The 13,602-nt window shown below is 34.7% G+C and overlaps 1 protein-coding gene across 2 annotated transcripts; it reads right to left on the minus strand.

Moving 5' to 3' along the window:
* Window positions 1-6,447: 6,447 nt before the first annotated feature.
* LOC145559571 (E3 ubiquitin-protein ligase RSL1-like) lies at window positions 6,448-13,138 on the minus strand. 2 transcript variants are annotated; one of them, XM_081620982.1, is made up of 5 exons: window positions 12,589-13,138; window positions 11,582-11,831; window positions 8,517-8,975; window positions 8,203-8,312; window positions 6,448-6,734 (listed from the first exon to the last, which is right to left on the minus strand). In XM_081620982.1, the coding sequence occupies exons 1-5, from the start codon at window positions 13,053-13,055 to the stop codon at window positions 6,545-6,547; spliced, it is 1,476 nt and encodes a 491-aa protein (XP_081477108.1). In that variant the 5' UTR covers window positions 13,056-13,138; the 3' UTR covers window positions 6,448-6,544. The 2 variants fall into 2 exon arrangements, with proteins under 2 accessions (XP_081477108.1, XP_081477107.1); XM_081620981.1 differs by having other exon boundaries at window positions 8,203-8,975.
* Window positions 13,139-13,602: the final 464 nt, after the last annotated feature.

Genomic DNA, 13,602 nt, shown 5'->3' on the forward strand with positions numbered 1-13,602 from the left:
CGGCTCCCTCCGTACCTCAGGTCTCGCACGGGTACGAGAAGGAATGGGCTGACCCTGCAAAAGAAAGCAAAATCAGAAACATGCAAAATAGAAGCAGTAATGCAAAAACATAAGAATGGAAGCTACCTCCTGGACGGCGTCGTCACGACGACATGTAGCCACGTTCCTCATCCGGACGAGCTGGCTCCGGAAGGAATCTATGCATCGTGCCATCGCCGTGACCACCTCTTGTGAGAACTATCAAAGAAGTAAAGTCTGTAAACATGCATAACATATATGGACAAAAGTTGCAAATAATTAAGCTTACCCGAGTCTGGTCACAAGGGATCGACCGCTCCACGAAGCGCTCACCCTCGGGAGCCGGAGGAATCATCTCCTCAATTGGCCCGTATGTCCCCTGATAGTGGATGGACATACGAGGTGGCACGAACTCAGTAGGTCCAGCCTGACAAAGCAAGTCAAAGTCAGTAAAGCATTACTTGGGGGCTACTTAACGAAAGGTAAAAGATGAAAATCATACCCCTACCTCCTCAGCCAGTACAGGGACTGGAGCTAACAACGGCAGTAGATCCTCCTCATAGCACCGCCCAGGGATTGTGTAAGATCGCCAAGGGGTACCAGCTCCCTCTGACATGCTCACCAACCTCGCGGCGTTGAACATGTGACGCGCTGGAGGAGCAGGAACGACAAAGGTGTCCGAGGAATGCTGAATAGCAACCCTCTCTCCAAGATACGCGATCGCTCCATATGTCCCCAAGAAATAGCGACGCTCAGCAGTATACTGTGCGGCTAGCCCATGGATAGCCAAGTCGACCCATGGCCGGTACAGCACGTCAGGCTCCTACAAAGAACGCCTATCAGATAAGAATCTATCAAAGGTGTTATAAAATGCTCAAATATGTAAAGAACCATACCGAGATGATCTAATCTCGGACATAAGCAGTGGACATCCCAACACGGCGGCTTCCCTAGGAAGCACTCACTGGAAACCTGTGCGGCGACGGTCTCGCCGGCGCAACTGAGGGAAAGTACTCGTAGAACCAGATCTACAAAAGGCAAAAATTATCAGCGAGTGCTAACTAAAGCTTAGAGCTAAACTTTACGGGAAATAAAGTATACCTCTACAAACCTCCAAAAGTCGGATAGAGCGACGTTCCCCGTGAAGGGCCGATGTCGACACGAGTCTCATAACGCTCAGATGAAGTCAGCATAGGCCAAGCTGGCCCAATCATAAGTCCCGATCAAGTGTAGATCGCGGACTGCAGGCATATAGTAAAGCAGCACTCTACTACCCTTGTTTGGGGAGAACGTCCCTGACAGCAAGATGAGTACAAAGATGCGCACCCGCTGCTCTTGGGTAGTCGCATCATCATCAAAAGCCGCTGCTATAGTCGAGCGGCGAATCCCCTTCGCGCTGAACTGAGTCGACTCCACCTCAGCTCGAGCCCGAACAGAAATTGGACCCAACAACTCCTCGACCTCGGGAGAAAAGACGCTGAACTCGTTGTCGAACGGCAGCGCAACAGAGCTAAACTCCAGTCCCGTAATGAGACTGAAGTCGGTCGGGGTAACCATCATCTCACCCCAAGGGAAGTGGAAAGTGTTGGTGGTGTCCCAAAAGAACTCCACCAGAGCACGAACCACATGGTGACCCCCGCTAGAGGCAATCATGGCCTCAGAGGTCTCGAAAAGCGCAGCTAGTCCGCAAGACTCCCAGAGAAGTCTCGCCTCTTCGTCGTTGCCGATGTACATCTTGTACAGGTCGCCCAAGGTATCGCAACCTGAACCATGGCAGCGCGTCCTCCCAACTGTGATACCCCGTCTCACCCTCTCAGAAATATGGTGGACGGGAGAGAAGTACAAAGTCCGCTTGTAGGGAATATTTCAAGCGTTATCCCTAGATTGAACCCCACTGTGATCATACACTAAAGCATGGTGGCGTCAGAAGGGAAGGAAGATAGAGCAAAAGAGTCGCCAACAAGTTTTAGGAACTTGTAAACCGTTCATGGGGTGAAGGTTACACCCCTTAACGATCCAGGAGATCGTCAACTTCAATAGGTCTGGAACCATGACTGGTAGTTCGAGGATGAAGGTACAAATCCAACCTAAAAGAGATTGAACCTGCCCTAATAATAGGCCTCTACTTTATTCTGATCGTATTCATGTGCGCTTTCTGACTAACATGCAATCATTTGGATTAACCCTAAACTTGTTTATCTATGTTGGTTGAATATTAATGCACAAATAAATCTATTATTGGCGATCACTTGAATTATAATCATATTAACCCTAACAAGATTATTAATTATCTTATTAAGCGTGATTAAAAGTACAAATTCCCTTTAAACATGCATAAAAGGTGTGATCAAGCAATAACAATAAATATATAATCAAGCAACATGATAATAATCATAAATCATAACAATAATAATGATCATGATCATAAATTATAACAATTATAATCATAATTAAAATAATAAAACTAATCATAATTAACATAATCATGTTCATGTTAAAAATAAAGTATAATAATAGCAAGATCCTAGGCATGATACTAACAAGATTAATAACAAACCCTAGCATGTCACAAAACAATAAAGATCAAAGCTTTAACCCTAACATGAAACTAACATGATATTAGGAAGAGGAGCAGGGGAGGAGAAAGAGGGAAATCGAAATAGAAAGGAGAAAAAAAAAAAAAAAAAGGGGGGATTAGGGATTAATTACATGTCACGTGGTTGGCACGTGACTGAGTCAACGCCGGAGCAAGGGTCAAATAGTCATTTTCCGGCATCAGGTGTTAACTTGCAACATTTTTTTGAAAAATGGTGGCTTTTAGCGACATATTTTTTATAAGGTGGTTATTTGCAAAAAATGAGATTTAAAAGGTGGTTTTTTGCAAAATTTCCTATATATATGTATAGAATTGAGATCATGTGAGAACCAAGGTGAATAATAGGAACTAAGAACCAATCTCAACTATTGATCTCACTCAATCTGATGGCTTACGTTTCACCCGCATTCATTAATGGCAATTTCGTAATTATGCGGTTTTTGCAACTTTTTTCCAGTTTTTAAATTTTTAAGGCAATTTTATTTACTTTATGACTGATTTTATTTACTTTTACTAACTTTTTATTTACTTTTTAGAAATGAAACTGGAAATCAGTTTGTAGCATTCAAATATTACAAAAATGCCATTAATGACACGGGAAACATGTGAGTCGTCGGATTAACATGATCTAAGGACCTAGATTAGTTCCTAGTTCTTATTTTAGCTTTGGTTCTCATTATAACTATATATATATATATATATATATATATATATATATATATATATATATATATATATATATATATATATATACATATAAGATTATGAAAATTTATAAAAAAAAAAAAAATTATAGTTGGACCTGTTTTAGACCCGAGACCTGATGGATCTGGGTTTGATTTTTTTAGACCCGATGGGCGAGACCTGATGGATCTGGGTTTGATTTTTTTAGACCCGATGGGTTTGGATCGGAACTGGATCCACCTCTATATATATATATATATATATATATATATATATATATATATATATATATATATATATATATATATATATATATATATATATATAAGATTATGAAAATTTTAAAAAAAAAATTATAGTTGGACCCGTTTTAGACCCGAGACCTGATGGATCTGGGTTTGATTTTTTTAGACCCGATGGGTCTGGATCGAAACTGGATCCACCTCTAAAATTCCGGGTCTGGGTACGGGTCGTAGTGGACCCAACCCATTTCCATCCTTAATTCAAAGGTAGGATTGTTTTGAGCAGATGAAGGGCAAAGGTGTGATTATTTCTAGATTATTCAAAGGTAGGATTGTTTTGAGCATAAATGACAAAGGTGGGATTATTCTTTTCAATTTTTCCTTTATATTTAAGTTTATAAAAAGTGGGATATTATGTTGTTGAATAATAAAGTGGAGTACATCTCCAAAAAAAAAATGAAGAACGTTACATCAATTAACCTATACTAAAAGCGAACCTAAATTGACACTTGTCATGATGTCATTAAAAAATTTCCCGCTTTTTTTTTTCTTTCTTTATTTTTATTTTGCCAAATTTGAATGACTTCCAATAACCTACAATAATACTTATTTTTATTTTGCCAACACATTTACTCAAATCATACTCAACTAATTTTTTTATTATTATTTTTTAACATATATTTTATATACTTGGAATCTTTTAGTTACAAATATAGTAGCATATATAGATTAAAATTAAGGCATTGAAATACTTCGTATATCATTATCCAAGATTATTAAAATATTATCAATTTTTTAACTCTAACTTAAAATTTATTTTAATTAAAAATAGAAAAAAAAATATTTTGGTAGCATACTTTGTATAGATCTTAAAAATTATGCATAACATTTATAAGAACAACCAGACAAAATCATTTTATTATATAATACTCTTCCTTTTTTTTATATGTTATAGTTGAATTTGCACATTTGTCGAGACACAACTTTAACCATCAATATCCTTAATTAAAGACTATTATTTTGTTACAAATATTTTTTTTTGGTAAATTATTGTTAAATTAACATCATTCTTTATAATTTTTGTTATAAAGTTTAATTATTACCGTGCATGGCACGGGACTTAACCTAGTATAAAATAAAGAACATTACATACAATAAAAGAACATAACTTAAAAATAAAATAACATTACTTTTACGTATTAAAGAACATTATCTTTTTGAAAAAGAATGTTACATATAAAATAATGAAAAAATGCTACTACCCAAACCCATGAAAGAAGATGATGAACAGCAATGGTAGTGCCAAAAATTCAAACAAACATTCTTCATTATCACAAAACACAAAATAGAGGTAAAAATAACAACAAATATTATCACAAAACACAAAATATAAGTAAAAATAAACAAGCAAAGAGAGAGTTCACTATTAAAGCACAACCTAGGGTTTCATATTCATGAAGTAGAACAAAGAAAGAGAAGTATACCTCAAATGAATAAAAAATAAATAAAAATTAAAAAAATAAAAATAAAAATAAAAATAAAAAAAAAAAAAAAAGAACCCTTGTAAAGTGAATTAATAGTGGAAATCAAGCAAGTTAAACACTCAATTGCAAGTTTTTTAGCCAATATAAAATAAAAAAATACCCAAAATTCTCAAATCATGAAAAATCCGAAAATTTGATTATGAAATTCGGATTTTGGAATATAAAATCTAGTATAAATGCATTTGTGAGTGATGAATTAACTCAATTAGGCACTTAAAAACTATAAAAATCAAGAAATAAAATAGAAGAAGTTTTTTTAAAAAAAAAAAAAAAAAAAAAAAAAAAAAACCTGGAAGTAATAATATTATCAAATAATAGTCATACGACATCTACAATAATAAAAATCTGTAAACCACAGATTTAGAGAAAATATCATAACTTTAACAATCAAAATCATAACTAATTTGCATATTTGGCATGGCTTCAAACTTGACGCGAGCAATGATTCTCGATGTTTTTGCATCTTTCCAAGTTAAAACCACCGCAATCTGCGCTGATGTTTTGATCAACCAATTGATGACAAATCTCATACCCATAGAAATCCAAATCACCTTCCCAATTATTATAAACACCCTAAAAATAAAATTCTCATCCATAGATGAGAATCAAAATCCCAGAAAATTGAAAGAAAAAAAAAACCCAAAAAATTGGGACAGACTCTCACAGATGGAGAGAACAAAACAAACAAAACAAAACGTAACGCAAAACAAAAAACTAAATTAAATTAAAGAAAAAGGGTCAAAAATAGTCTAATTTCCAAAAAAACTAAATTAAATTAAAGAAATTAGACTATTTCTGGCCTAAACGGCCAAGAAAACTAAAACCCTAGAAGAGAGAGGAGAGAGAAGAGAGAAAAAGGAAAAAGGGGGCGACGCCAAATTTTTGTTTTTGTTGAAGTTAGAGAAAGAGGAGAGAGAGTATCGAAGAGAGAAAATGAATGGGTAAAATAAACATTACATATAAAATAAAGAACATTACATATAAATAAAAGAAGGAACTTTAACTTTGTTCCAATGTTCTTTTATTTATATGTAATGTACTTCCGAGTGTACCATATTTCATGGTACCCCCCTCTACCATACTATTTTCAATTATTTTGGACAAATGTGGCAAAATTAGAATTATTTTGGGTAATTTTTCCAACTTAACCACGATCTGCGAATTTTTTCTTAGAAAGCCGAAATTAATATTGTTAAGATCAGCTAATAGTTCAAGTGGGGCTTGATCAGTTTAACAAGTTTAAAAAAAAAAAACAAATCAATTAGTGCCAGACAAAAACACAAAGGGAGGAACCAGAATGATTGGGATTTGCTCAAGTGCTCAGAAGACTAAAATGTGACTGAGATTGGGAGAGGAGATGCAGTAAGCAGTTTTTAATGATTAATTGATTAGACTATGAAAACGATTTTATAAACAAAATAAACAAAAATGAAGATGAATGCTGTGATCTTCCTACGCAGTTACCAATCCGATTCAGAGTCAGAGTCAGATTCAGAGTAATATTCATCTTCATCGTAATCTTCTTCGTCATCATCGTCAAAATCTGAGTCATCATACATGATATTCCTTTCATTCCAAAGTGGACATGAACATGTAGCCTTCTTATTCTTCCACTCGGCTCCACATGTATAGCAAAATTCAAACCCACATCTGCATACAATATGAACATGTCATAATTTTTTTTAACAACTTAAAGGTGTTCATTGTAGGGAAACTAAAATTGAGAATGAGAAATTTATATCACAAAACCAGATTATGTCAAGGTTATGGGTTACAGAGAAGAACAACACTCAAAACACTTTAAAACCTTTGGTGTTTTATAGCAAAAAGGAAGAGGATGGCTAAGGGAGGGCATTAGTCAGAGATATATCAATGATTTTGTTATCAGACTTAATTACTAATTCTTTCCAATTACCACTTTCAAATCCCCAAACTCCCATTTCCATTCACACACCGCTCTTTCTAAAGCAAAATATGTAACAAAATTCAGTTTCTACTTCATTAGATCGGCAAAATGGTCTAAAGAACCAGAGAGCAGGAGCCAGGGGTTTGAAATCTGAGTAGAATATGATGGCTTCAAGGCGTTCAGCCCAACAGACACAAGTGTCATAAAAGAAAGGGTAATAGAGAGGGTAACCAAATAATAATGAATGTGATAGTATCAATGTAAAGTTGTAAGCTATCTAGCATGAAATATTACTCCATCACATTCGTCATATGGGAATCTAAGCCAAAGCTACCTAGGAAAGCTAATAGGTCTTATCATATTTTCCATACATTGTACCAACACTACAAATCAATGGACACGACGTCAACAAGCTGATATGAATCTTGAATTCCCAAATGATCAAGATCGCACTCACTGTGAACATCAAGGTCATGAAACTTCAACTAGGTGCATCCATAATAACTGTAAGGGTCTGTAACATTCAACAAACTATTCAATTCAGCCGTGATTTTTTTTCTAAACTCTTCTATCTATAACATTTCTTCTATGAGCAGCCCTGCATTTCTTTAACACTTACTCAGCAAGCCATCTTCTACTTCTCCCCCCTTGGTTATTGGAATACTACTTTGGCTTTCTTATACTCTTTTACCTATTCTTCAAAAAACAATACTCATTTACCTAATATACCTTAGGCAACTCTTTCACTACAAGTCATCTTAGCATCTTCCATTTGCACCTCCAGTCCTCCACAACCTCAACCTAACACTCTAACAGACACATAAGTACATAACCCACACCAAAACCCAGTGCGTACAGCATAAGGTTGATACTGGCAATTCAAATTCTGAAATGATTCAGAGTCAGCTAGCAAAAATCACCTAAAAGCACCGTCCACAAACAAAAAACTAACAAAAAAAAATCTGGATTTCATTCCCAGTTACTTAGCACTTATATTTTAAATATTCGGAGTGGGTAATTGAGTATACATGTGACAAGATGTTAACAGTTCCTCAGGACTTCATTTTCCATTCACCTGACACTAGTGACTGCTCATTAAGACTATTTTGACAAACTCATCCTATCATCCAGAAAAAATCAACTTTGTATGCTTCCATACAGCCATGCCAAATACAATTTTAATATAAATATATAAGTGCGAAGTTAACTTACCTGCATGTCATGTGGTAGCAACCTTGAGCAAGTTCAATCATATGTTTGCATTTAACACATTGACGCCACAAATTTTTAGTTGCAAGTGACTTAAGCTTTGCATCTTCAGGCTGCGGATTTGGATTTGATCTCTTATACTCTAAACAGGACATATTATTATGCCATGGCACTCTACAATAGATGCAAAAAAGCCCATGACATTTTAAGCATTTTCTAACTCCGGGTATTCTTCTATTAACATTTTCTTTCCTCGCAAAGTCGTTAATCTCAGCTCTTGACATCAATACTGAGCACCTAGGGTAAGGGCAATATACCTTTTCAGCAACAGGTATCGATGCTTCTCTAACTCGTTGTTTCATAATTTCAATTAGCTTAGGTGTCAAGAACTTTTCACAGCTACTAACATTTAGCTCATACTTGCAACTTTCATGAGGGCATTTTGGTACCATCCCATTATGTAACTTTGCTTCCACATGCTGCTTCATACAAGAGAAACAATATTTATGCAGACAACTATCAATAGTGAACATTTTATCCTGATCTGTCTCTTCCAAGCAGATAACACAAGTCTCCTTCAAAATCTTGAGACAGTTAGGCTCGATAGGTTTGGAGATCTGAGAAGTGATAGCATCTCTAGCAAGCTTGAATGCAAACTTTATAACGTTTCGGGAAACAAGGCAAAGACGATAGTAGGTAAATTCCTTTTGAAGAAAATCTACTTTTGCCATTAAATTAACTACCTTCCTCTGTTTTGGTTGCCATGCATGCATAGCCTGCATCCAATAAAAAAAAAAAAAGAATTATATTTCATGCATGGCTATTGTTATAACAGATCCAAGAAAGATTAAATAAATCAGAAATAAGACCACAGGTTTTACACAGTTCACTAATGATGAATTAGCAACATCCACAAAAAGACAATCGAGAGGAGAGTTTAAATTACAGATTACAAAATAGTGGCTAGGTTAAACCCCAAGGGAATTAATCCAGTACTCCCAAACATAAACCGCAATAGGCCAGAAATAAGCCCAAAAACAGAAAACCGTAGCCCACATAACAAATACCATAACCCCAAGCAACCCCTGTGATATTCATTAGAAGGGGGCTAACTGTACAAGGCAAATTTTTAACAACCAACCATCAATTAATCACCCACCGTGGGAAAAATAAAATCAAGGAATGTACTTCCTTTATTTCTTTTCACTAGAAACAATTCTCATTTCACATTAGCTATTGCATTATTCCAATCGCTAATATCTTTAGCTATCATTAACTAAAAATATAAATTGAAGTGAATCTACAAGATCCCACATGATTATATTTTTCCATTAAAATATAAATCACCAATGACACCAAAGCTAGTCAGAGTATGTGTATAATGCATAGGTCAAAGTGTGTGAAGCTTTTTTTGGGTTGCTACTATGACTGTATGAGAAAACTTAATACTTGTCTTATTATGAAACTTTATGTCTTACAACCAATGAGATAAGAAAAGTAATGTTTCTTTGGAAATAGGGATACATTGAATTGCCCCATCTACTCTTTAAGATCAACTAAAATTTCATTGGAAGTAAGAGGGCAAAGAGGTATAAAATTTGATAGCAAATTGTGTTATATCTATTATGTTGGTGCTCTAACTAAAGAGAAATAATAAAAAAATTCCATCGTTGAAAGTCCTCCCTGGTAACTTTTTGGGAGCAAGTGGTGTATTTAGCTTTGTTTAAGCTCATTCATAGCCATTATGCTCAATTTCCTGATGCAATTTCTGATGTATTACAAAATTGGGAATTTATTTTATATATATATATATATATATATATATATATATATATATATATATATATATATATAGATAGATAGATAGATAGATAGATAGATAGATAGATAGATAGATAGATATTTTCTGTTGATCTCCTAGACCCCCTACTTTGTATCATTTTGTTTGAGGTTAAATAAAATGTGTTTTTTCTTATATATGCAGTTGAGGAAAAAAAAAAAACACAGTAGAACAAGGTAGTAACTTAAATGAACTTGAGGATATAAACACATTTTAAATGTAGCCGACCACACTTTTAAGTACCACCAATAAAATATTGCCAGTTACATCTTTAGACTCTAATCACTCAACTACAATATAAAGAGTGCTCAATTCCTAAATATGAATTGGACACTAAAATGATTAAAGAAGGATTCAACTAGGATTCCAACTGACTGAAAACTAATCTGAAATACAGTGTAAAATTCTTCTAAATATAATTTCCTTGAAACAACTTCATTAGAACCCCAATACTACTACTCTATATTAGATAAGAAAAATCCTTAAATAAAGCTTTTTGCACACCGGGAATAAACAGGATTCTTCATCCAAATCAAAGTAGTCAAAACTCAAAAGCTCAAAATATGTTTAAGGTCTTCTGGTCCCAAAAAAAAACTCAACTTTATTCAATTTAGGAAGCTTTCAGGTTGGTCGCCAAGAAACAATATCATACCCAAGTTTGGTGCTTTGAAATCTAAGCTTTATCACAAACCGCAGTAGCAACAGTTTGAGGTTTCCTTCACAAGTACACTACAATACTCTATAGCATGACACGGCATTAAATAATTTAAGTGGATGGGATTATGGGAATTGACAGTTTGAGGTTTCCTTCACAAGTACACTACAATACTCTATAGCATGACACGGCATTAAATAATTTAAGTGGATGGGATTATGGGAATTGACAGTTTGAGGTTTCCTTCTTATAGTTTTAGCTCTGCCTTGTCTACAACTATGGAGAAAATTTGTGACTTTTAAGAGTACCTGGCCCCATGCCCCATCCCCAAAAGTTCAAGGATCTAAGGGAATTTTGGGTGGATAGATATTTAAGTTCAAACAGCACTAATGATACAAGTGTGGCAAACATTAGCAGAGGGACTAAAACTTTTTTTAACAACAATATGCTTCCTCTATCTAAAATATATAGCTAGCTACGCAGTCTCAACATCTCAAAAACAAGAAATTTAGCATGACATACCCATAATAACTCCACAATGGTCGGGTCATCCCTATCCTCTCTCCAACTTTATCGCTCAACTCAAGTTAAAATATACCAAAAATATAGTCATTATCTACTCATAAATCCAGAAAGTGATCATATTAGCCTCCCAATATAATTTTTCTAACAAATATTTCCTGGTGGAGGGGTGTTATAAAGGCTAAGGCTTGTCCATCAAATGAAAAGCAAAAAGGCCCTTAAGATATCCATGCCATAAAAGATCCTATCTGACTCACTCACGCTATAGTCTGAATAGCCATATAAAATTGCACAAAAAATACATTTCACACGATTTTAATACATATACAATCAATCAAGTCAAGGACAAGGGAGTTTCTACTCACATAACGGTAAACAGGAAGGTTGTCACAAAAGATAATGATGCGCTTCAAATCCAGTGCACGAGCAGTTTCAAGACCTTCAATTAAAGCCTTGATCTGAGTTATTCGACGACTCTTTCCATTCCCCACCAAAGGCTTGCTCAACTCAAAAATCAAGTTTTCCCTTGGATCACAAATTGCGACTCCAATGCCAGCTAGTGTAGCCTCGGTATTTTCTACTTGTTTTACCTCCACTAAACCCTTAAAATACAACCTGAGGATTCACCAAAATAAGACATTAAAATCACAACATAGTAACATACTATCTGCAGGTAAGTGTGACACCTAAGATCCAATTACACAAACAATCAATACTAAATTGCTAACTTAAGCACAATTACATCTACAATACCATCCATAAAACTAGGAAAAATCATATCAAATGACAATGCATTTAAGCATTCAAATTCAAATGCCGGATATCCAACTTCAAACACAACTAAAACCTTCAAAATATGTCATTCTAGCAAAACAAACCAAACCAAGAAACACGAAAAATCACTCAATAGACTTACAAAATCAACCTTATATCACCATTGCACTTTTATTAATACAATAACATTACAAATCACAACTCTAAATAAAATATTCAACCAAAATATAACATCCAAAAAACATAAACTGGTCAATTAAAACAATAAAATAGCTAGCCTAACGATTTGTTCTCTTCACCTGATATTTACTCATTCGCCGTTGTATTTGTTCTACATAGTTACAAATATTTAACTATTATAACTTATTTTTATTGAATAAAAACTCGAATACTGATTCATTAATACTAATTCAATGTATTTGTTTAACGGAGTTACCAACATTTATCGATTAAAACTTATTTTTACTGAATAAAACTCTAAAACTTATCAAAATTCAATGTATTTGTTCATCGGAGTTACCAACATTTATCGATTAAAACCTATTTGTACTGAATAAAACTCGAAAACTTATTAAAACACAACTTTAAATAAAACTACCTGAAAATCGGAGAGGCGACTGAAGAAGACGAGGAACCTTCATCAAAAGGCCTTTCGAATTCATCACCAAATTCATCCCAATCATCTTCAGGCAAACGAGTAATCTCAACAGCAAGTTTTTGGTCGTGAATACAACGATTAAGATCATCTCGTAATTTCTTCGCCTCAATTTCGCTGAATTCATGGTCTCGGCGTTCTTGTTCAAGTTTTTCGAGTTCTTCACTCTGAATATCTGCGAAATTGAGTTCGTTGCCATTGTTGTTGGAAGAAGAAGGTTCTGGAAGAGAAAGAGGAGGAGAAGAAGAAGAGGAAGAAGGGAGGAGAGAGAGAGAAGCGGTTAAGGCTTCCTCTAATTGGAGATTGAAGGCGAAATCTAAGTCGGATTCTAGGGTTTTTGCGTTGGTTAATTCTAGTCTTTGTTCTGTTATGGCTGTTATTTCATCGTCGGTGTTGAAAGTGGCCGCCATTGTTGCTGCTTGATCGAGACACAAGAATTCTCTGGAATGTCAGGAGATCTTCTACAGTTTTGACTTATTTAATACGAGGATGATTATACGATTTTTACGTATGTATATTTAGAATGAAAAAAAAAATACTCTCTTCGCGGAATTTGATCCGAATAGACCGAATATGGAGTATTTTGAATCGGATAATTGGGATATTTCCTCCGTTTTTAAAATAGTTGTTTTATTTCTTTATATGCAGAGTTTTAGGAGAAATTGAAAAAAATAATAAAATATGGAGGTAATAGGGATATTGAAAGAATAAAAAAATCAAAAGTAGTGGAGAGGATTGAAGAATAGAGAATATGAAATTAATATTGTTGGGTCTACTTGATAAGAGAAATTAATTAAACATTGTATAAGGTTAAAAGCTTTTCAATAGAGTTGATCAATATTGGCCTGGCCCGAAAATAGGGCGGGTTTGGACAAGCATAAAAATGCATTTTTAGTTAAAAAGCTCGAACCCAGCCGAAAAGCATGTTTTGGCCCGACAAGCCCGCTACTTTTTTAC

The sequence above is a fragment of the Chenopodium album genome, chromosome 9 (assembly GCF_948465745.1).
Source record: "Chenopodium album chromosome 9, dcCheAlbu1.1, whole genome shotgun sequence".
NCBI lineage: Eukaryota > Viridiplantae > Streptophyta > Magnoliopsida > Caryophyllales > Amaranthaceae > Chenopodium > Chenopodium album.